The sequence below is a fragment of the Nelumbo lutea genome, chromosome 8 (assembly GCF_056320005.1).
Source record: "Nelumbo lutea isolate HS-2025 chromosome 8, American lotus-T2T, whole genome shotgun sequence".
Taxonomy (NCBI): domain Eukaryota; kingdom Viridiplantae; phylum Streptophyta; class Magnoliopsida; order Proteales; family Nelumbonaceae; genus Nelumbo; species Nelumbo lutea.
The window spans coordinates 51837013-51861482 of NC_142691.1; the positions used below are offsets into that span (position 1 = coordinate 51837013).

General features: G+C 38.6%; 2 protein-coding genes across 4 annotated transcripts; one reads left to right on the plus strand and one right to left on the minus strand.

Moving 5' to 3' along the window:
- Positions 1–6228: 6228 nt before the first annotated feature.
- Positions 6229–12171, plus strand: LOC148844161 (uncharacterized). Of its 3 annotated transcripts, none has more exons than XM_088959331.1 (6): positions 6229–6350; positions 7552–7664; positions 8038–9294; positions 9598–9809; positions 9905–10128; positions 11197–12171. In XM_088959331.1, exons 3-6 carry the CDS (start codon positions 8151–8153, stop codon positions 11915–11917), a joined length of 2301 nt encoding a protein of 766 aa, XP_088815457.1. In that variant the 5' UTR covers positions 6229–6350; positions 7552–7664; positions 8038–8150; the 3' UTR covers positions 11918–12171. The 3 variants fall into 3 exon arrangements, with proteins under 3 accessions (XP_088815457.1, XP_088815458.1, XP_088815459.1); XM_088959332.1 differs by having other exon boundaries at positions 6340–6542; XM_088959333.1 differs by lacking the exon at positions 6229–6350 and adding an exon at positions 7242–7384.
- Positions 12172–16841: 4670 nt separating this feature from the next.
- On the minus strand, positions 16842–19065 carry LOC148844162 (pentatricopeptide repeat-containing protein At5g39350-like). The gene has a single exon (XM_088957124.1). It carries the CDS (start codon positions 18880–18882, stop codon positions 16927–16929), a length of 1956 nt encoding a protein of 651 aa, XP_088813250.1. The 5' UTR covers positions 18883–19065; the 3' UTR covers positions 16842–16926.
- Between the last annotated feature and the right edge of the window lie 5405 nt (positions 19066–24470).

Below are 24470 nucleotides of genomic sequence, written 5' to 3' on the forward strand. Positions count from 1 at the left end.
TTACTATAAAGTAAATTGTTATTAAAGAAGAAAATGTATGGACTATTACCTCAACGGATAAGTAATATATTTAGAGTTGTTTAGAATCTCAAACAGACCAACATTAAGGCCTCCTACTCGCACAATCTCTTTTCTACATTCACATAAAGCCTTCAATACTAAACCATTTTGTCTTAGAAAACTTGCCAAACTGATGGACATGTATGGAGGCATCCTAAACATGTCTAGACACTTTTGAGGATTGTTAAAAATGACATTACATAAATAGCCTAATCCAACTTAGTATGTTGTCACGATAAGGTGTCTTAGTAATCTCTTAACCATGAGGTTAAGCTAACAATCAAGAGAAAGTATATAAATTATATTCAAAACCAAGTTACAAACAATATAAAATCCTTATAAAAAATGTTTGAGTTGTATCGCTAAATAACTGTCCCATGTTTCTAATGATGCTATGACTACATGCTTTACTTGCTTGAGTGAGAGTTTGTGTTTCCATAATTTCCAAATACGCTCCTATTTATGAAAGGCATTTTTAAAATTAAAATGCCTCTGTTTTGTTCCTGTTTGAGCGAGCAGAGATGAGACGGATAAAAATAATTTTGTATTAATGTTTACTAGCGGCACACCTAAGATTGGTAAAATAATTATAGGAATTTAGGAATTTTTTTACAAATGAAAAACTATGAGAAAAATGTTGTCAATGTTTGTAGTGAGATCAATAGGAAGAAGAAGAAGAAAAAGAGAAAAAGTATGAGGGGAGAGAGAGATTCTCCGACACTATAGTGTGCCTCTCTTTCAACCAAACACTATAGCATCTAAATGGGTTAAGAAGAGGAGTTCTTGGTGGGTGATTGGATCTTTGGTTAGTGGGTTGAATTTAATTAACAAAAGAGGGGTTAATCATAAATTTTTATCTTCTTTTTTCTTCTTTGGTTCCATATTATTTGTTGCAATAGTAAAATCTTACACTAATAAACTGAGAATGGAGATTCTAGTTTGAGAGTAGCCACTTTGAGCAAAAAATGCAAAAGGTTAGGGCCATATCCGGTTCTCCTCCAAAGACCCAGATAGCTGGCCCAATGACCGTTTCTTTTTTCTTTTGAACATTTTCAAATTCCAAATATATATTTTTCACCCATTTATGCAGGAATGCTGATATGACAAGTTAAAACCTGATGTAGGGTGATTTGGCTCAACTTCGTAGTACGGGGACACATGTATATGACCTGGCATAAGCGATAAGTCAACACGACAGCCTGACCACAACTCGGCGTAACAAGCTCGCCGAGTCCCGACCAAACAACTCGGCGGGTGTGACAACCCGCCGAGAAGCAAGGCCCAGTTCGTCATAAATTCTTGATCTTCTTTTTTCTTCTTCGGTTGCATATTATTTGTTGCAATAGTAAAATCTTACACTAATAAACTGAGAATGGAGATTCTAGTTTGAGAGTAGCCACTTTGAGCAAAAAATGCAAAAGGTTAGGGCCATATCTAGTTCTCCTCCAAAGACCCGGATAGCTGGCCCAATGACCGTTTTCTTTTTCTTTTGAACATTTTCAAATTCCAAATATATATTTTTCACCCATTTATGCAGGAATGCTGATATGACAAGTTAAAACCAAAGTGGCCATAAACAGACTGCTTTGCCAAACAGCATCTTACAAAGAGAGTGATTTATTTTGAACTTTCAAATGGTAAAAGCCTGGGCATGTGGCTATAGGATCAGCCAAAGGGTCTGGAGTCCTCTCACTTGTTACTTTCTCATTTTCCAAGCAAGTCAGGAACCCATGGTTGAATGGGTCTCAGTGTTAAAAATTGAAGCCCAAAGTTGGGGTTTACATAGTCTGGCCTCATAAGTTGTCACATGGCCCTCATAAATGGGCCAAAACTCCAGAATTGGTAGGACCCATTATGTAGGCTCTTGATATTTTGCATATCCAACAGTTGGCAAGTTAAGAGAACCCTAGACTGCATCAAAGCACTTTTCAACTAAAGAAGATAAGAAGCTACTTTACAGCCATATTACCCACTGGTTAAAAGTCATTAGATCATCTTGTTTGAACTGGGCTTTAAGGTCGGGCCCATCAATGGAAGCTGCATGTCCTCTGTAAAAGAGTGGGTTTGGGCTCAAAAGGAGCCCCTTGTTTGTTTTTCCAAGCTTTATTCATGAAGAATATTTCATTCAAAGCCAATTTTACCAGACTCCAAACTTTTGGACCAGAGAGTTCAGCCAATGGTCCAGTGAATTTTTTGGGTCTCCATTTTTTTATGGGCTGAATGATCTAACTGTCAGTTAAACTGTTAATTCTGATTCTGAGTTTTTTCGGTATATGTCCAATCTGATTCTAACAATACTGACCAAAACTACCTTTATCACGTGTTTAATATAAAGTATTCTTTCCATGAATTTTTCCAATACAGAATTAAAAGATTAAACCAACATTGTTCAGTAAAATTGACGTGTAAGGTATTGTATTGGTGCTGTATTAACACATGGCTGATCCATAGGACGCCTCCATGGGCCCGGGCCAGGCTTTGGGCCTAAATCAGTAATTAAATTTTACAAAATATATTATTTTATATCATATGACTATAATATTTGAATAAAATATTATATATAATATATTATGTGTCATCTTGTCATATTTATATATATGATATTATATAATAAAAAACATATATTTAATATATAAATAATATATTGCAGTTTTGGCTGGGCTGGAAATGTTCACCCTTTAGGTCTGGGTCAAGTCAGGGTAGACCTGGTGTGCACCAATGACAAAATAGGTCTGACCCAATAGTTCCAAATTATAGCTAACAGGCTAATACCTGAAAGTTTGTTTTAATAACTTGATAGTTGGATGTATAGACTTGGTATTAATAAAATTGTCAAGTAGCAAAGCATAGACACCTTGTATAAAGAAATTACATGTAAGAAAGAGAAAATGCATAAGAAGTAGGTGGTATTTTTGTCATATAATATTTATAAAAATAACTTATATATGAAAGTGGGCTTTCTTTACAAAATAAATCCACTTTTATAGGTAAATTTTATATTAAAAAAATTAAAGCATTGAACTGCAAATAACAAGTGTGAAAATCATCAATACAAGGTGAGACAGGTTGAAATGGATTGTGAGGTTAACAAGTATAGACACATTTTATGAAGACATCACATGTAAAAAAGGAGATAAATATATAAGAAGTAGGGGGTATTTTTGTCATCTAAATATTCATAAAATATAACTTATCTATGGTAGTGGGATTTTTTGTGTTTTTCTTTTCTAGTTTGGTCGAGCTTCTCTAATTTAAAAATGAATTTTACTTGTGCAAAATTAGATTGGAAATTACAGGAATCTCCAAATTCATCTCCATACCTTCTATTTGTGGAAAATTTTCAGCCTGAAATACCTTGCCACGTATGCAAAATAACTCTTTTTATAGTAACACTTACCCTTCCCCCTCCGCCAGAATTTTTAGAGTCCAACACTTTTGAACCATCCATTAGGGTTAACTTTAAAAAAAAAAAAAAAAAATTCTCATGTGACTATCATTTGCTTGTTAAACATTTTTAAATCTCAAAATACCATTTTCTTAATTTGTGGGATCATATTTCCTTTCTCTTGTATATATATTTGTAAAAAGCCTTTATTTATGTTTCTTTCTTCTTCTTTCTCACCCATCCGACCAGAAAGGAATAATGTGCTTTGTCTGGGCCCATTTTCATCGTTTTGATGTCCTCTAGAGTCTTGTCCATATGAATCTTGAAAGGTCATTTTAGTAATATTAACTTCTGTTTGGGGAAATGTTAGAATCTGAAAGAGCATTTGTGAAAAATGAAAATTCAAAGACAAAGGTCATTGCCTCTAAAGCAATGTTTTTAAACCACTGTTGATTCAGACGGCCGGACTGTTCAGCCTGAAAACCGTTTAGACAATCGGTTCTATTTTATAAACCCGATCTTTGACAAAAGAAAAAACCGTTGAATCAACCAATGACCCGTTCACCTAGATGGTCGAATTGTTGATCTATTCAACAGTTTTTAGCCATTTATTTATTTACTTTTAATTTTTTTTGTCAGAATGGGCCATCTATTTGAACAAAACGGTCAAACCATCAACCTACAAACAGTTTCATTTCCGAATTGTTTTTTAAAACCATGCTCCAAAGTAGAGGATATAATCTGTAATTTACCCTATGTAAAATTGAAAACCTTGAACAGCCAATAGTAAGTGTAAAAATCATAAACAACATGAGACATGTTGAATGGATTGTGTGAGGTTTAAGATTTCGTGCAGTAAAGATCCTTAGCTACTTGAGTTACTTAACCCAACCCATTTAGTGAACTAATTCGGTTGGGTCCTTATGGAATCCGCCCAGGGTGTACCTGATAATTATCGGACCCACGGGCCCAGCCCCCACTGACAGTCTGACAGGTCTACAACAAACAGTGCAGGTTACAAGAGTGGAAAGAGGAGACATTGGGTTGTAGGGTGTAGACTGTAGGTATTTTCGATATTTCAACGTCGATGAAGGAGCATTTATTGGACTGCCTCATTGCCAAAGGCATCAAAGAAGCTTTAATGGGGGGTGGGGGTCAGATTCCTCTTTTGCTTTTCCTGGCCGACTTTCTTTTGCTTTTAAAAATTCTCTCCCCATTTTTGTTTTCATCATCTTTATTTATTTATTTTTTTTCACCCGAGTATGTAAGCCCAGAAAGAAACCACCAAACTCTCTGTTTTGTTTTTTTCTTTCGTTGGCTCTCGTCCATCTTTACCAATTACCACATCAGCCAACCTCACTGTTACTCCGGGAAGCTCCATTTGGAGTCCAAGTAAATGGTGGGCCCCACGATTTGGTGGGTTATCTCTGGTGCAACTGTGCACCTGATCCTTATTGATAAACCTGGGCCCGTGGGCGGTAGGCCCCTTAACTTAGCACTTGTCCTTTTCTGGTTCAACCATTAAATGGGTCCCATCTCTACCCATTACTTAGCTACTTTTCCCCCTCGTCGGGTCCACCATTAAAATTGGCACCATTGTCAACATTATCAGATCAAGACATCGCCGTTAACAAAGTAGAATCCGTGTTGTCAGACCCGGATTGGATTACAAAATTAGAAAACTCAGTGAGTCACCAGCAAACCGGGTTTAACCATTAACCCCAATAATCATTTAGCACATGAAAATCATCAAAAGAAGCAAATGCCCAGAAAAGCCCAGAAGAACAAGCTTTACTGGGTCACCAGTTAGGGGTGCAAGTGTGCCAAGTTGGATTCTCATTTCTCAATCCAAGCCCATTCTAGTTGTAACCCGGTTCCTTGGTTTGACCAATCAGATCAATCTTGGTCTGATATATGGTTCAAAGTATTGATACGATATATTCATATCTTTTGAAAAAGATAAGGTCCAAATGTTTCAAATTTCTATTTTTTTTATAATAAAAAGCATGTTAAAAACTTCCTAAAAAACCAAAATTAAAAAAAAAAACTAAGAAAAAATAGAGTTTCGGTCGTTTCTAGGTACCGATACGATCGATACTTTGAACCTTGGTCTGGCAACAATGAGTGAAGACTGAACCCTGTGAAACAATGCCTTGCTGACTACTAAGATGTTGACTATCCTTGTCATCATAAATGGTACAATCACCTGCCAAGGAGGAATTTTGGGTGGGGGCCAATCACTAGATAAAATCAACAACGTACACTTCGCTACACAATATTCCTTCTGACGATGATTGGTGCCATCCGTAACACGTACGGCAAGAATTTTACTGGGGTAACAACTAACAAGTAACACCTTTCAGATGACCCCTCACCTTACTCGGACCCACCCGGCATCTTCTTGGTTCGGGTTGTTTAATCCCAACTCTCAACCCCATTTTACTTTCGGACACCCATCCATGACCATTGTGCGAAACCCAGATGGGTAAAAGTAAACGTGCAAACCGGACAGATTGGTCCGAGTTGGGTTCTGTTTAGCCCAACCCGAACCCGACTACCACAATCCGGACCTTTAGTTTGTTAGACGTGGCAGTGTGGCATTGTATTATCTGGGGCGGCCCGATCTGTTTTCGAGGTGCATCCCATCTTGGGCAGCGGGAGCATCTTGGTCGAACCGGAAAACCTAAACGAATAAATGGTCAAGTGGCAATTAGGAAATTTTTTTCAAAGTCAGGGGTAATTGTTTAGACGGTTATATTCCCTTCATCTAATTCTTGCTTTTTGCTCTTCAATCTGTAACTTTTAATTTTTGCTTCGCTCAAGTTTTGACCGTTGCTTTTCTCAACGTCTCTCTCTGAAGTCTGAACTCTGATCAGCTCATCTTCTTCCCGCCCACGATATCCAGGTTCATCTCTCTCCCTTCTAACAGATTCTAAAGAGTTTCTTTTTCATCTTTCATTGCACAAACTGTTCGAAGAAATCAAGTAACAGAGACATCTAACCAGTTGAACTCCCTCTGCTTTTGTAGTTCGGTTCATTTCATCTAAAAGGCATTAATTTCTTCAAAACAGACCTTTTTTCCTCTGGTTTTCTCTGAGTATGTATCTTCATCATTTTCGGAAAATTTATGATAAAAAAGTTATCATTTTTAACAGGGGCTTTTTTTTTTTTCTGATTCCCTGAGTGTTGAATATTAACAGTTCTGTTCTTTGGAGTTTCGCTAGATATATTTCATCAGTAACGTTTGTTTTGATAATGAGCTTTAGTTTGATTCCGCTTTTGGTCTACGACATGACTTCATTTATTTGGTCTTACAAAGTTGATTGCATTGCCAAAATCTCATTTTATATAAGAATTCGTTTCTCTTTTTCTTTTGTTTTTTTCCCATGAGCTTGAGAGCTTAAAAAATATTCATATTTTCTTTTGGAATTTTTAGAAACCGATATCATAAGAAACTGGTTTTCTCTAATTCTTGTTTGTTATGCATTATTGGTTCGTTATTATTATTTAATTTAGTGAATTTTCATTATTTTGTTCTTCTTCTTCTTCTTCTTCTTCTTCTTCTTCTTCTTTTGTGAGGTTGGTGATTTTTAATGTTCTCATAGCTTTTGCAGCTGTCAAATAATTTTAAGAGTATATTTGATAATAAACATAGTATTTATTTTTGTAAAATGCAAACTTACCATTAAAAGATAATTTTGTTTTCTTGACCTCGAAATATTTATTTTACCTCAGTTTGCCAGATTTGTCCATGTGATTGATTGTATTCGACAATGGGTACTCTTTTTCTCTTTCTGTGTTCATCTTGTTTTGCTTTTGTTGAATTCCAGTCATAGACTTTTCAATAAATTCTTCTAAAGAATTAGGTTTTGTATGGCTTTGTAGCTAAGGGTTTCTTGCAGATTTCACTTTATTTACTATTTCTCATTTGCTTTTCAGGTTTTTCTTCTTTTCTAATTAAAAAACAAATTTTCTTGTATTTTGCAAATATCCTGTTTTTCTTCCGCTCATTTCTATTTTAGATAATTAAACCAGGCGTAAACCCTGATGCTTTTGTTGCTAAACACTTTGAGAAGATTATTTATGTCTTCCTATTTTCTTTCCAGTTTCTGTGAATCCCATTGCTTCTGAAGCTGGATATGAAGTTTTGAAGCCATTGCTTTGCACAAGAGGAAATTGAACAGAAGAGTCAAAAGAATCTCCACTACTTTTTCTTGATGTAAGTTTGATCTGTTCCTTATTCTTCATTATGATTTGTTTAAGAAAAGAACCCCATATCTTCAGAATAATGTCTCTGTTAGTTTAATCCATCAAAGATTCATTTTTAAATATATAAGATGCTGAACCCGATTCCTCAAGAATAACTTCTTTGTGTTCCTTTCTTTCTGTTTCTTGCTGTTCATATATATTTCAATGCTCATTCACATAACTTCGTTAGTTTAATCCGCCAAAAACGCTTTTAAATATAAGATGCTGAACAAGATTCTTCAGGAATAACTTCTTTCTGCTCTTTTCTGTTTCTTCATGTTCACATGTATTGCAATGCTCAGTCATGAATTAAGAATCTCACATTTCTCCTCTTTCCTGTTCAGACTCTCAATATCCTTATGAATTTGGTTGAAAGTACATGGTCTTCTCCCTATAATTTCGGCTTCGATCTGAGATTGAAAAATTCGTAGAGAGAGAAGGCTAGCAAAAGAGCAAGATGGGATGCTCTTCTTCAAGGCTGGACAATGAAGAGGCCGTCCAGCTTTGTAAGGACAGGAAGAGATTTATTAAACAGGCTGTTGAGCAGAGAATCAGATTTGCTTCTGGGCATGTTGCTTATATACAGTCCTTGAAACGGGTCTCTGCTGCGCTTCGTGATTATGTTGAGGGAGATGAGCCCCGTGAGTTTTTCCTGGATTCATACACCACACCACCTTTCACTCCCATAAAGAAAATTGGTCCAAATATCATCTCAATTTCATCAAAATCCTTCTCCACACCATCACTTCAATCCGAGACCAATTCATCTTTCAAGGTGAATTACCTGAGGTCGGGTGGAAATCCATCAGTTTCTGTTGAGGAGAGGCCTCACTCCCCAGAGACTGTGAGAATTGAATCATACTCGTCAATGCACCATTTTGGGATTGATGGATTCTTCGCAATGCAGTCTTCACCCATGAATTCATCCTTCTTCTCTTCATCTCCAAATAATAGGCCTAATTATCCTCCCCCATCGCCCCAGGCTTCCCAATGGGACTTCTTTTGGAATCCATTTTCTTCATTGGAAACATATGGGTATCCCACCCGGAGTAGTATCGATCACACTGTAATGGATGATGAGATCACAGGCTTAAGGCAAGTCAGAGAAGAAGAAGGGATTCCTGATTTGGAAGAAGTGGATAGAGAAGAAGAAGAAGAAGAAGAAGAAGAAGAAGAAGAAGAAGAAGAAGAAGGAAAGGAAGATCAGAGGGTAGAAATGGAGGAAAAAACTAAAATTGACTTGAATTGTGATAGGGAAGCAGTAATCGTGGAAGACGCTTCTGAAACTGAAAGTGAAACTGATACCGAGCATGAAGTTAAAGGACTACAGTCTCATGGTACCGAGAGCACTGAAGTATCAGAATCACAAAATGCAGTAGAACTTGAAGTGAGTACACAAGAGACAGCAATTGTTGATCAAGAACCCAAGGAAGAAACACCTGGGTTTACAGTCTATGTAAACCAAAGACCAACTAGCATGGCAGAAGTCATCAAGGACCTAGAGACTCAGTTCATGATAGTTTGTAATTCAGCTAAAGAGATCTCAACCATGCTGGAGGCTAGCAAAGCTCAGTATGCCACACCTTCACATGAACTCACAGGTATGGGAATTCAAAAACCTTCTGTTTAGTTCTGCACCTTCATATAAATTCTGCCTTCCACAATTTCAATAGATATATGATTCTGTATATAATTTTCAATATTAGTATAAACTCTAATTACTAACTAAAGCAGATCATAGCCCAACTGTATTCATCTACCTGCTTTATCCTGATAGTCGATCCATAGATTAATAGAAAGTAAAAATTACCACAAAGCTATAATTCAGAATGCATGTCTTCATCATTGCTGACCTATGAGCAGAACTCACAAAACTCAACTGAGCTTTTCCTTTCTTGGTGCAGCTGCCAAAATTCTAAATCCGGTTGCATTATTCCGTTCAGCCTCATCGCGTTCATCCTCATCAAGATTTCTCAACAATTCTTCTGGTTCCAGGGATGAAGCTTATGACAGCAGCAGTGACTTATCTGAGGAATCGTGTATGTTCTCAGGGAGTCACCAATCAACTCTAGACAGATTATATGCTTGGGAGAAGAAGCTCTACGAGGAAGTCAAGGTATGCTTTGGAATTTAACCCCACACCCAAGAGGCTAGAATTCTTCCACATCCATGGAATAGAATAGTGACATTGTGATTACATTGCATCAACAGTCTGGTGAACGGATTCGCATCGGCTATGAGAAGAAGTGCATGCAACTTAGGAACCAGGATGTGAAAGGAGAGGACCCTTCTGTAGTGGATAAAACAAGAGCAGCTATTACAGACTTGCGTACACAGATCAAGGTCTCAATACACTCTGTTGAAGCAGTTTCAAAAAGAATTGAAACTTTAAGGGATGAAGAATTGCAGCCACAGCTACTGGAACTGATACAAGGGTATGTTGTTCATTCTCATCCCAACTTCTTCATATAATCACTTACCAGTGACCTGAAAATGGGTTTAGGCCGGGCAACTGAACTGTTCAGGCCACCCAATGGTCTGAAAAATAGTTTCAAACTGTTCATTCATTCATCATCCAATGCTTAATTGACCTTCCCCATATTATATATAAAAATAAATACTTTGATCAATGCTTCTATTATTATTTCTTTTTTCATTGAATGAGTTTGAACAGTTTTCAGCAGATGCCAACCCACTAAATGCCATTGCTAAACCCTTGACTGCCAGTAAATGCCAAAACACATATGAGGCTCTGCTTGTTACCAGTGCAAAAGTGAACCTGACACAGATTTTGCACCTAGCTCAGACTTTGCATTCTTGTGTTTGTGACTATGAATTGCACTTTTGCTGTCTCATATGCAGTCATTGGAAATATAAATTTCGTATCCTAGAAACTGATGCAAAATTTTGAGTTTAGACCACCTTCTTCTTACCTTGATTTTCTATCAATCAAAGTGGGAACATCATGATTTTACTCACTGAATTCACTCCTCTCAAATACCAGTGCAAAAGTGAACCTGACGCAGATTTTGCACCTAGCTCAGACTTTGCATTCTTGTGTTTGTGACTATGAATTGCACTTTTACTGTCTCAGTCATCGGAAATGTAAAATTCGTATCCTAAAAACTTATGCAAAATTTTGAGTTTGGACCACCTTCTTCTTACCTTGATTTTCTATCAATCAAAGTGGGAACAACATGATTTCACTCCTCTCAAATGAACATATTATTTACTTCTCAGTTTATTTCCTCACACAAAAAAAAAATGCCAAAACAAAAGTAAACCAGAATTTACAGTCAATTAATTTGCACTCCTATGCATTTACACTAGTAAGATGTTACGTGAATCAGACTTTGAACCGGCTTAATGGTGGACCCAACGGATCATCCATCCAAATAGGTCCAACAAGCTAGAACCTGGCAAACAGGGGCCCAGTTATGATCACCCAATCAACTTAATATTGGTCATCAACTAACTCTGAATCTCTGATCATGACTGAACAGGTTGGCGAGGATGTGGAAAGTGATGGCAGAGTGTCACCGCACCCAGAAGCGCACAATAGACGAAGCCAAGCTCCTACTGGCCGGTACTCCACCAAAACTGGCGAAGCCGAAACACACCGAAATGGCACCGAGTGAACCACACAGGTTGGCTAGATCAGCAGCCAATCTTGAGACAGAGCTCCGGAATTGGCGAGCCTGTTTCGAGTCATGGATCGCATCTCAGCGATCCTACGTGCGTGCACTCACCGGGTGGCTCCTTCGGTGCGTCCGGTCTGAGCCCGAGACGTCGAAGTTTCCCTTCTCTCCTCGCTGCTCCGGTGGGGCTCCTCCCATATTTGGAATTTGCATTCAATGGTCCAGATTCCTTGATTCCATCCGAGAGGTCCCTGTGATCGATGGGCTGGATTTCTTTGCAGCAGGGGTGGGGTCGGTCTACACACAGCAGCTAAGGGAAGATTCTCGCCGAACCACAACGGGGTCTAAGCGATTTTCTGGTGGGAATTTGGAGGTGGTGGAGGTGGGGCGTTTGGAGGTGGAGGAGGACGTGATGACAGCAGAGAAGATGGCTGAGGTTGCCATCAGAGTTCTCTGTGCTGGGATGTCAGTTGCCATGAGCTCTCTGTCAGAGTTTTCCGTTAGCTCGGCAGAGGGTTATGCCGATCTGGTTAAGCAATGGGAGAATGTTGCATGTCCGAGTCAGGCCGGGAGAGCGGAAGTTTAGATTCTGGTTGTCGAGTTCTGTAGGAAAATGGGGTGTAAATGTAATAGAAGGATGATCATAACTTCTTTTTCTCCTCCAGTTACTTAAACAATTCAACCATGGAGGATTGAACTGAGAAAGAAAATGGGGAGTGCTGAAATTCCACAACAAGCACTTCATTTCTAATTTCACAGTTGAATTCCCAGCTTTGTATAGAGAGATGTGAATAATGGTTCTAAAGTTTCTTTGCTTATAAAAGTTGGAACTTCATTCAATACGGTAGCGTCCTTACCTAGTAATAAGGGGGAAAGAAAGGATGATAATGTCGACCTTCACTTCAGCATCATCAGATCCAACCCAGGAGAGATAAGAAACAAGAACCACAACTAACTGCATTTCTGGGAGGTATTTGGCTCTTCCTCTTCTTATGAAGGCTTTCTATCTTCTCCTTCTTGGGTTTGCTCTCAGGCATTGAATGGGAACAAATTGAACTTAATAAATGTGAGCTAGAATTTACTTTCAACTCATTTGCAACCTCATAATTTTGCACCAGTACGAATGAAATTGAACTGCAACAAACGAAGCCCAGAAGAAAAACAACCCAGCTTCGATATACAAGGAAAGAGGATTTTCATTAATTCATAGAAAGAGGTGTTGTTGATAAATTGTGCATAAACCAGATAAAGACTAAAGAATGTAGGACCTGAAGACAAATTGTGCCACAGGATTTCAACTAATCAAGAGTTTGAAGAATCCCTTTCAGAATCAATAGGGATATCGTGGTTTTGAGCTGTGAAAAAAGAAAATTCAATAATACAAATTCTAGTGAAGAAATAATTGGAAATCACTAAACAAAGAATTAGACGTGATGCTGCTCAATCCGAGGTAGTTATTTAACCGATGTCGTAGTCAGATAATTCTGTCAATTGGGCGGAGTTGAGGTAGAAGGATGAAATCACGCTCCAAGATCTAAAACCAAGAAAACAGTCAGAGGCCCGAGGAATTATTCCCGGGTAGATACTTGACGCTCAAGTCAGTAGAAAAATGGTGGGCAGTCGGGCCAAGCGGTTAGAGAACAGTGCTGGTCTGAGAAGAATAACAGTATGGGAGTCAAAAGTTGGATCCCCTACCTTGAGAGGGAGGTACATTTTTATAGCCAAATATCCATGTCCTGATCGAATGAGGCTTCCAGGGTTGTCGGGATGAGGTTGCTCGCCGAGGTCTTCAAGATAAGTCATAATTCCCAATGGGATTGTCCATTTTCGTGTGATGATCTTCTGTCTTGGTCGTCGTTCTCCACATGACGTGGTGCCGACGTAGATGAAAAGATAAGATGGGCCGTGAAGGCAGTGTAGCGCTAACATGACCGATGGGATAAGATGGGCACGGAGCAACACATGGCATCCAGGGCCAGCCATAACCCTAACAAGACGCTCAAGTATTAGGCCAAGAAATGAAAGAAATGAAACTCTTAAAAAATCCAACATTATTTCTGAATTCTCTCAATGATTTATGTCACTACTTAAATCAAAGGAAAATTGTGTACATAGTCTAACCAACATCACGTCTTGATCATCATCAAAAGAGGGTGGACATGCCAATTATTCTGCATGGAGCGAAAACTAATACCCGATAGTAAATTTACTTGCACAGGAAGCAACCTTGATACAGATTCCGCAATATGACTATCAATGAGAGAATCAAGTGCTTCTGTTAGAGAGAACGCCATAAATTAGTCTAAATCTCTCCCTAGTTCATAACTCAATTGTAAAGTTCTAATTTGGAAAATCAACAAATTTGACTGGAAATAAACAAATCAGCTATCAAACTCAAAAGCGACTAAGTAGTGCAGAAGAAACATGATTTTTTATGAGCAGAGTAGAGAGTAGACCTGGGTGAAATAGCAAGTGACAAGAGATGCCAAAAAAATATTTTTCAGACATATCAACTATTAACATGCTACCCTGATTTTAACAACAACAATTTACTCCAAGAAAGAAGTTTAGTAAGAAAGATCGGTGCCAGCAATTCTCTTCCTGATGTGCTTTGTATACTTGCTATGCAACAAAATGGGAAGATAAACACAGTTATTAATTGATAAAAAAGGGAAAATTCCACTTTAGTATCCTCAACTTTGGGGTAGTGTCAAGTTAGTATCTAAACTTTGAAATTTGTCACTGCAGTACCTAAACTTTCAGAAAGTGTCAAGTCGGTCCTTGCCATTAACGGGCCGTCAGTTATCTATTGAAAATGTCAAAACTACCTTTCAAAAGAAAATATTGTTCATTGTCTTCTACCTTGAGATTGAACCCGTTGAGGTGTTTGAGATTCTAGACTATTAAAGTCGTTTTCTTCTACCTTTAGATCTAAAATACATTATTGTGTATTTATTTCTTTGCTTTAAGTTATTGTTTCCCTCTATCATATTTCATATTTTTTCTCTCTTTTTGTTTGAAGATAACCGGCTTAGTCTCAAGGTATAAAACAATGAACAGTGTCTTCTTTGAAGGATAGTTTTGACATTTTCAATAGATAATTGACCGTTGGTTAATGGTAGGGACCAACTTGACGCTTTTTGAAAGTTTAAGTACTATAGTGGCACGTTTCAAAGTTTGGGTACTAACTTGACACTAACCCCCAAAATTCAGTATACTAAAGTGGAATTTTCCCTAAAATACAACAATATAGTCATATTCATGAGCCCCCCCAAAAAAATTCTGTACACCTAAACATGATTTGTAGGAAAAATGAGTTTGGATTTCCTGCTAGGAGAATGATCTTCTCACCCACCTTGCATAAGATTGCAGCCATACATTGGGAACATCCCCCATAGACTCATACTTGTTTGTTTTCATTCATGAGGAGATGTTCCCAAAGCAAGTGCTTTGAGGAGCATTCTGTGAGGAAGAAAATCCGGATTCACCAAAAATAAGCATAGTTGTGAGTGGGCATTCTTTCCTGCCAGTAAACATAAGAGTAACTATAATTTTCTTAGAGTGTCTAATCCATGCTGAAAATTATATGGGATTTTAATTTTTTTAACTTTTTAAAACTATAAGATTTTGTCATATTTTAGGATTTATTTTGGCATATTTTGGTTTAAAAGTTATTCTTTTCCCCGTTTTCGTGAAAATGACTCATACACTGATACACATTCTACCATGCATATAGAAAATGCAAAGTTGTGACTGAGGGGTTGTAGCAAATGCAAGCAATGATGAGCACTGCTCTCCTTGCACCCAAAAAAATGGATAAGAAAATAAAACAAACCACCACTTACATTGGGAACATCTTCCCATGAATGAAAACATACAAGTATGAGTCTATAATAAGAGATGTTCCCAATGTGTGGCTGCAATGTGCTGCATTGCTGTGGGGTAGGTGAGAGGAGCATTCTATAAGGAGGAAGTCCGGATTCATCAAAAATAAGTCAAGTTGTCAGTGGGTATTCTTTCCTACCAGCAAGCATAATAGTAACTATAATTTTCTAGTGTCTAATTAATGCTGAAAATTAGATGGGATTTTAATTGTTTTAACTTTTTAAAACTATAAGAGTTTGTCATATTTTAGGATTTATTTTGGCTATTTATTTTTGGTTTAAAAGTTATTCTTAAAATGACTCATACATTGACACGCATAATACCATATAGCAATTAGCAAATACAACATTGTGACTGAGGGGGTGTAGAAAATGCAAACATGGGTGAGAACTACTCACATTGCACCCAAAAAAAAAATGGATAAGAATATATAACAAACCGCCACTATATAAAAAATCCCACCTAATGCAAGATCGAACTAGCACATTTTCTGCAGGATTCAAATTCCCTTGGAATCAACGTTCTGTATTGAGCCCTGGGGTTAAGGAAACAAATTGGTTTTTGACATCTGAACTAAGGGCTGAATGCTGAAAAGATTCCAATTTGAGAGTCCTCTTAAAATATGACAAAAATTCTGTGGGTAAGCATTTGAATATTGTCAGCATACGACACTTTGTTTTCTCTTAGCTTATCAAGGAGGGAGAAATTAAATATTTTTGTTTTTGAATTTCTTATAGGCCTCATTTGGTTCGTGGGAATAGGGATCTGGAATCGGAGTCGGAATGAGCTATTTCGATTCCAACTGTTTGGTTGAACAAAATCGGAATCCTATTTCTATTTCTGCTGAACACATTTGAGGGAATGGCCATTCCATGCCCCTTCCTTGGGAATAAAATCTCATTCCTGGTTACTTTCATTTCCATTTTCATTCCTGTCTGAACCAAATAGATTATGGGAACGGATCATTTCGGTTCCGGTTCTGATTCCAAAGGATTTCGATTCCCATTCCGATTCCAACTGTGAACCACAGACCCTTAGTTATAACCATATTGATGCAGCCAATTGAGAACCCGGTAAATGCAGAAACCGAAAGCAGGGAGAAGAGTCGGCAAGTGTCAAACTGTCAACGTTATGATGCTGTGCTTTATCCACCTAATATTTTCTTCTTTTTTTTTTTATAAGGATCCGTTTGGTTCATAGTCAGAACCGGAATTGAAATCATCTGGAATCAGAATCGGAATGGTTCATTCCCATAATCTGTTTGGTTTAGACAGGAATGAGAATAGGAATTAAAATCAGCAGAATGGAATTTCATTCCCAAGGGAGGGACCGGGAATGGCCATTCCCTCAAATGGGGGAATGCCATTTCAGCAGGAATGGGAACGGGATTCCAATTCCACCCAACCAAACAGTTGGAATCGGAATAGCCTATTCCGATTCTGATTCCAAACCCTTATTCCCGCGAACCAAATGGAGCCTAAATTTTTCCTAGTTCTGTAATGGTTCCAACTTCCAAGGGTACAATATTTGGTGGTTCTGTGTGAACTTGGAAGATTGGGTAACAAGCGAACCCTGTTTGTAACCTAAGATTAATATTAGCTTTGCTGCAACAAATAAGGTAATTGATCATTGAAATCATGTGCAACAATATAATTTCATTATAATGGAACCAATTTTATCATTTTCTGTTATGACATTAACACTTCCAATTTAAAGCTGTAAGACATTATCTTGGGTTATCCCCTTGAGTCCAGATTTGTTAGTCTTTGTTTCAATCCAACTATACCCAGATGGCTTCATTAATCCCTTTTCCTCCATTAGTTTTCTTACTCTTACCGCATCATCCCATCTGCTAGCTTTGGCATATATATTTGACAGTGTCACATAATTTCCAGGGTTTTCTGGTTCTAAGTGGAATAGATGTTCTGCAGCTAGCCTTCCAAAATTGATGTTTTGATGGGCTTGACAGGCTGAAAGCAAAGCCCCCCAAATACTTTTATCAGGATTAATCGGCATATTGTGTATGAAATCAACTGCTTCCTCAAGCTTCCCTGCACGGGCCAGTAAATCAACAACACATGCAAAATGCTCCATTCTTGGACTGAAGTCAAAACAATTGATCAAACTATCAAAAAGTTGGAGCCCATCATCCACAAGACCAGAGTGGCTGCAAGCAGAAAGCAGAGAAGTGAAAGTTGCAGAGTTGGGTTGAAAGCCTGACTGCTTCATCTCTAACAAAAGTTGAAGAGCAGCCTTCCCACACCCATTCATTCCGTATCCTCCAATCATTGTATTCCAGGATACCACATCTCTGGAATCCATTTTCGAAAATACAGTGTAAGCAGATCTAATGCACCCACATTTAGAGTACATGTTGATCAATGCATTCCACACTGAAATTGCAGAATCCAAGGCATTTCTTCTAATGTAGGCATGGATTTGTTTCCCGAATCTCAGATCACAGACTGGCAGAACTGTTGACACAGTGGTCTCATCATACTGAAGCCCTCTTGATTGCATCTCCCCGACATATTTAATTGCAAGGTCACCCAATCCAAGATGCACAAGACCAAGAACCATGGCATTCCAGGTAACAACATCAGATTTATCCATCAATTGAAATACATTTCTTGCATCCCTAAGCCTCCCAGACCTAGCATACACTGTCAACAATGCAGGTCCTGATGAATTGTAAAACTTAATCCTGGCACTAGTTTTGATCCCATAGGCATGAATTTCTTGTCCACTTCTCAGAACCCCCATATGTCGGCATGAAACAAGGACACTGGAAAGAGCATCAGGGTCGGGGCAAACCACCTGTTTACTCATCATCTCTCTGAAGATCACTAAGGGCATCTCATGGTTCCCAATTCTTGAATAACCTGAGATTAATGTGGTCAATGAGATGACATTAGGCTCCCTGATTTGTTCAAAGATTTCCAAAGCCTTGTTGCACAGCCCCATACGGCAATAAGCATCCATAATGGTATTCCAAGTGACTAAATCCGGTTCAAAGCCTTCTGATCTCATTGCATCTAGCTGTTCTATAGCAATATCAAGAAAGCCATTACAGACAAACCCAGAAATCATTGAATTCCACGTTAGCAGATCTTTTTCAGCCATTCCATTAAAAATCCGTTGAGCTGTTTGAACATCCCCACATTTGGAATACATATCAATCAAGGAATTACAGACCTGAAGATTATGTTCAGCACCAAGTTCAATTATATCTTTGTGTATTCGAATCCCCTCTGCCAAGGACAAGGATTGAGTGCAAGCCCTAAGCACCTTGGGAAAGATATACCCATCAGGTCCGATACCCTGTAATTTCATCTCATTGTATGTTCGTACACACTCCTTGAACATCCCATTCCTTGAATAGAAGGAAATAATTGAGGTCCAAGCAAACACATTGGGTCTGGGCAATTCATCGAACAAGATACGAGCAGATATCAAATCGTTGCAGGCCGCATACATCTGGACCAACTTGGTAACCGTGAATGGATCGAAAGCCAACTCATGGAGGATGATCTGCTGATGAACCTGCCTCCCTTGTTTTAATGCGACTGAGTCGCTGCAACGTTGAAGGAGATCGTTGAATTGAGAAGCAGAGGGGATTCTCAGATGCGAAAATGAAACGATGAGACGCCCCGCTGAAGAATCCATGTTCTAATCTCATTTGAAACTAGAAATTCAAGTATTGATAACGGTTAATGAGAGAGAAGATCTGGCGGGAATTGTCCTCGGCCTTGCACTATAAAACCCGAAGAAGTTGGGCACCGAATTTTCTTTGTTGAACTCCATAAACTGCCCTGAACTGGCCTACCTAGAAGTAGAACCATCAAAAGTTTGATATACCCCTTATACGAAATCGGCTTCAGTGCTCACACCACTCATACGGCCAGAACTAATAGCCAATTAGGACTCGAAACGTTGCACCCGCATCCCTGACACATGTGTACCTCCGCCCCACATGAGGCCGCCCGACATGAGGCCGCCTCACAACGTCCCACATCACATATCCGCCGTCAATTGGGAACATCTCCCGGCAATAGTACCAGATCCAATGATGTCGATGTTCCTAATACACGACAGGGAACCGGATCTGCTGCTCACACATAGGGCACCTTGAAGGCACATCCACCGTGCATTGGGAATCTCCCGTGAATAATAACTTACAAGTATGAGAGATGTTCCCAACAATTAGGACTGGAAACATGGCACTCGCATCCCTAACACATGTATACCTTTGCCCCATAATGTCCCACAGCACATCTCTGTCGTGTATTGGGAACATCTCCCAATGATAGTACCAGACCCGATGATGTCATCATCAGGAGATGTTCCCCATACACGGCGGGGGAACGAGATATGCTGCTCACACATGGGGCGCCTCAGAGGCACATCCATCGTGCATTGGGAACATCTCTAGTGAATAATAACTTACAAGTACAAGAGATGTTCCCAATGCATGGTAGGATGTACTTGTGAGGTCGGTGTGAGGCGCCTTATGTGAGGAGCAGATCCGGTCTCACGGCAGGGATGTGTTATGGGACGTTGTGGGGCGAAGATGTGAACTCTATCGAGTAGTGTTTTCGAACCATTGTTGACTTGGACGGTCAGATCGTTTGGCCCGAAAATCATCTAGGCAACCGATTTTGTTTCACTCTCAACTTGTTCTTGGGTCAAAAATCATTGATCCGGGTGAAACAAACCGTCAACCAATTCAACCCATACAGCGGTTCGCATTTTAATAAGATGCAAAACAGATTAAAAGATGGGAAGAGACTGAGACCAAAATGAACTCAGATATGAGATCACTAAGATCCCAAAGAGAGAGAAAGAGAGAACAAAAAGGCAATATTGTAGAGATCTTATATCTGAGATCTCGCAAAGATCCGAATGGTTGCCTTGTGTTTTTTGTTGTTGTCATCACTGTTGCCGCTATTGTCATCACTGTGAACATTGGATTCTCCTCCTCCTCTTCCTTTTTCCCTCCTTTCTTTCCTTCATTTTTTTCTCTCTCCTTCCTTTCTTTCCTTCATATTTTCTTTCTTTCTCAAGCGACAACCAACTATTTTTTCTTATAAAAGACTAACCACCTAAATCTTATTTGTCCTAATATTCCAAACTGCTTGACTCGTTTGACCTACACAATCAAACAGATGACCTATAACCAATGGCTAGAATGGTTTAGCTTTCGGGTCTATTTTTAAAACCTTGATACTAAGCACCTCAACTCAAATGGACACCTCATCCACATCAGCCATCTCAAACCAATTAGATCACCTCCCCACTAGATATTCAACTCTGCGAGAAGGGCACTAAGGAATCAGGATTTGCTCTTCACAAAGCCCATCTCACATTGACTTCACAGCCCCATTCCACCATATATTGGGAATATCTCCCCATGAATAACAACACAATGAACCAGAGATGTTCTTAATGTGCAACTGAAATGCATTATGTGGCTGGTGTGAGGAGAAAATCTGGACTCGATGCTAGGCTGAAAAGGATAAGTGGTAGCAACAAGAGCACCACCAGTGATGTCACAACCCCATATAGCCAACAAAACTGAAAGTGAAGCCTAGCAGTGTACCATGTATGGTGGTGTGTCAACACACTATAAAACAAGTGTCTCGAGATCTCGGACATGTGTTGTGGGCTAATCAATCAAGTCAATATCGAGAGGCAAGTCACCTTGTCTGTATAACGATATGCACTTACTCACTTATCAGCACACTTACTATAGTCACTCACCTTGCATACCTCCTACTTATTCCCTTATTCCCTCTCTCCCTTACATTTATCTGATTTGACCATCAGCCTCCTCACCCAAGGTTTACAGAATAACCAACATTCGAGGTGTGTGTCAAACAATCTCACATTTATTATTGACTTTTGGACATCATCAAGCCTCCCAAACTTTCACATCGCAGTCAAATAATCACTCAAAAACTTGGTACTCTAAGGGCATGTTCATTTCCTCTTAACTCTTATATCTTAATAGAAATCTTTTAATTTTAAGAGAAACAAACAAAAAGACAAACTTTTTGAGTGAGACTTTAGAGCATTATGATACCCTCAAAAAGACAAACAAAAACTCTCATATATGAGGTCAAAATGGATATTTGATCATTTTCAGAATTGAGAATTCAAAATTTAGAACATTATATGCATTTAGAATTCAGAGAAAAGAAAAGTTCACCAATACCAATATACCTCTTAATGTAATTATTGCACTTTCAGATGTGAAACTTTAGAGCAAATGAATAGGCCCTAAGCCCAAGCAAGGTTCTTTCTAGCCCCCCCCCTCCAAACATTTGAGCAATCAGGGCTACAATGTGCTGGACTCTATGGGAAGAAAGAAACTCACGAATATTTTCAGATAAAGAAATAACCATTGGAAACTTATTAGATCTAATTCTGTTAAGGGTGGCACATTGGTTGAAAACTATGGAACTATCCTCAGATTATTTTGTGGCTGCTTTGGGGAGAAATTGGAAGGAGATAGCTTCCTCTGCCCTCTATAAGAGGAGTTGTAGTCCTTTGTGGTCCCCTCCTCCTTCTGGATTCATAAAACTGAATTTTGATGGCAGTTGTTTAAGGAACCCAGGGCCTTCAGGGATTGGGGGAGTATTCAAGAATGAGGTGGGGGCTATTATTGCTATGTTTTCAGGCCCAATTGGGGAAGGAGACCCTCTTAGGGCTGAGATCCTCGCAGCCCTAGAAAGTATCCAAAGAGTAAGGGAGTTGAACATCAGATGCTTGGTCCTTGAAGGTAACTCGGAGGTGGTGATTAGGTGGCTAAAAGGGGGAGACAACGACTTATAGAGATAACAATGATAAGAATAAATTTAAATGGTTGAATAGGGTTATGGTGGTTCATTGCAATTGGGTAAAGAGAACTGCTAATTCCTTTGCTGATGGGTTAGCAAAGAAAGGGGTGAATAGGGATTCGTTTTTTTTGGGCTAATTTTTTACTTTTTCCTTGTATTCTTTGATGGGGAGTTAACTCTTTTTACCTCCCCTTTGTGCCTAAGCTTCACATAGTTTTATATCTTTAATAAAGTTTCTTGTTATTGATCAATATATTATATATTGATCAATGTGCCATCTCCCAACTCTCTGTTAAGCAATTTTTTATGCCAAAATCCGGCTATGTAACATAGGACTAACTTTTGAGTAGGTTGTCAAGCCAATGATTAAGACACAAGGACCTGAGTTTGGTAAGCGTCATTTGCATTAAGCAGGAAAATAGCCAAACTATTTTTTTTCAAACACCCAAAATTTTTGTGGCATGAAGCATTATCACTTGTTCCCACTATACAACCATCATGCCTAGCCCTGAGGTTATTTTCAGCCACTCCTCTTAATTAGTCCGATTGTAGGTGAAACCTTGCAACATCCTACTATTTGGCTCAATAATTAAAATATTGATTCAATGGGATGCGCTACCATTAGTGATGTCAATGGGTCGAGTTTGACCTAATAGACCCAATAAACCCAACTGATGGTTTGATTTCAGTTCTACCTAGGCTCAAACTGATTTAGACCCAACCAGAGCCATAATATATATAATATGTTAAATTATATAAATTATATATAATTTAATGTATATGTATATATATAATATTTTTAGTAGAGTTATTATAATCAGGTCCATCGGGTCAAACCTTATTATCCCGAGAACTTATTAGTTTGGTTTTAGGACTAAAATTACATACCCTATCGAGTATGGTTCAGTTTTGGGGCCTTAGTATTTCTTGTTTGGGCAGATCCGATTCTACCTGATTTAACCCGTTGACAACCCTATCTACCATTAAGGCCATGTTCATTTTTCAGATTTTGAGAGGGGAGAAAGTCAAACAATGGGATTTTGGTTCCCATTAACTAAGTTACCTATGTTCTTTGTTCAAAATTATGTCAGAATCTATGAAAAATTCATTTCCCCTAGGCATACATATCTCCTAGTTGGGTAAGTAACTTTCCTACCTAGGGGAAAAGTTGTGAATATTTAGATGGGACAAAATTGCCCCTCTTAATAATGGCTTTTTATGGCTAAAACTTATTTACCTAAAAAATAAAAGAATTTGGATAGATGCACTTACCTAGATAAATGGCTTCCTGAAAAATGAACGAGGCCTAAGAGTGTATCGTTTGAGTCATGAGTATTAGTTCGGTTTACTGACCAAATCAATGGCTTTTGGCGAAATAACTATTTTGGGGTAAAATGGAACCGGTCACCTGACTAGTTCCCATTTTTTTGGTCCAACCATCCAATCCAGTCCGGTTTTGAAAACCATGATTTATGGTCTCGTAGCCTTACAAGATGGTAGCATCCTATATAGCCTTATGGTATGGTGGTTTTCATAGCCTCTTGGGATAACAGTTACAACTTCGTGAGATGGCAGTCTCGTGGCCTCATGGGTTAGTGGCCTTGTGGCCTCATGCAATGGCAACCTCGTAGTCTCATGGATAAGTAACCTCGCCAACTTCGCGGGATGGCAACCTCACAACCCCTAAAATTTAAGTTCCATTAGATTTGTCTTGTCACTCCTTATACTTCACTAATTGTTCAACTTCAAATGGCACTCAGCCTCGTAGCTCTCCTTTAATCTCACAAGCCAACCTTGCCCCTTGATCACATTTTCTTCTCTGGGCCTCATTGATGGTGATCTGTGACCTTACGTCTCTTGGCATTCCATGGGGACCGAGACCTTTGGTATTTGAGGACCTCATGACTTTGCAATGAGATGATTTAAATTATTTTCTAGAACATTGAATATCTTCAATATGATTGGAGGATTAGAAGGTGGATCGTCACCCTCACCTATTTATTTATGTATCCCTATTCTTGTAGGAGAGAATGTATGAAATGAGCTTAACACCCAAGAAGAAGAGTAAGAATTCATCCTCTTGTTATGTTATCTTCGAGTGGAGACCAAAAAAGTTGTAATCCCATATTTGAAATAATGGAAGTTTACTTGGACTAGTGACCCATGGTTTTTCCCTTTAAGTTTCTGAAGAGTTTTCCATGTCAAATATAATGTCTTGTTCTACTTTTTTTTTCATTTTTCTAGTCCATTGTTTTCTTTTGAAATCACATACCCACTTCCAACAATAATGCATGTATTACTAGGCATAGAATGAATGGGTAAAAGTTAATCATTATTCTTAATTACTTTCAGGCTTGATTGTGAATATAATGGTAATTTGAAACCCATAGTTCCTAGTCTGATAATTGGCAACTC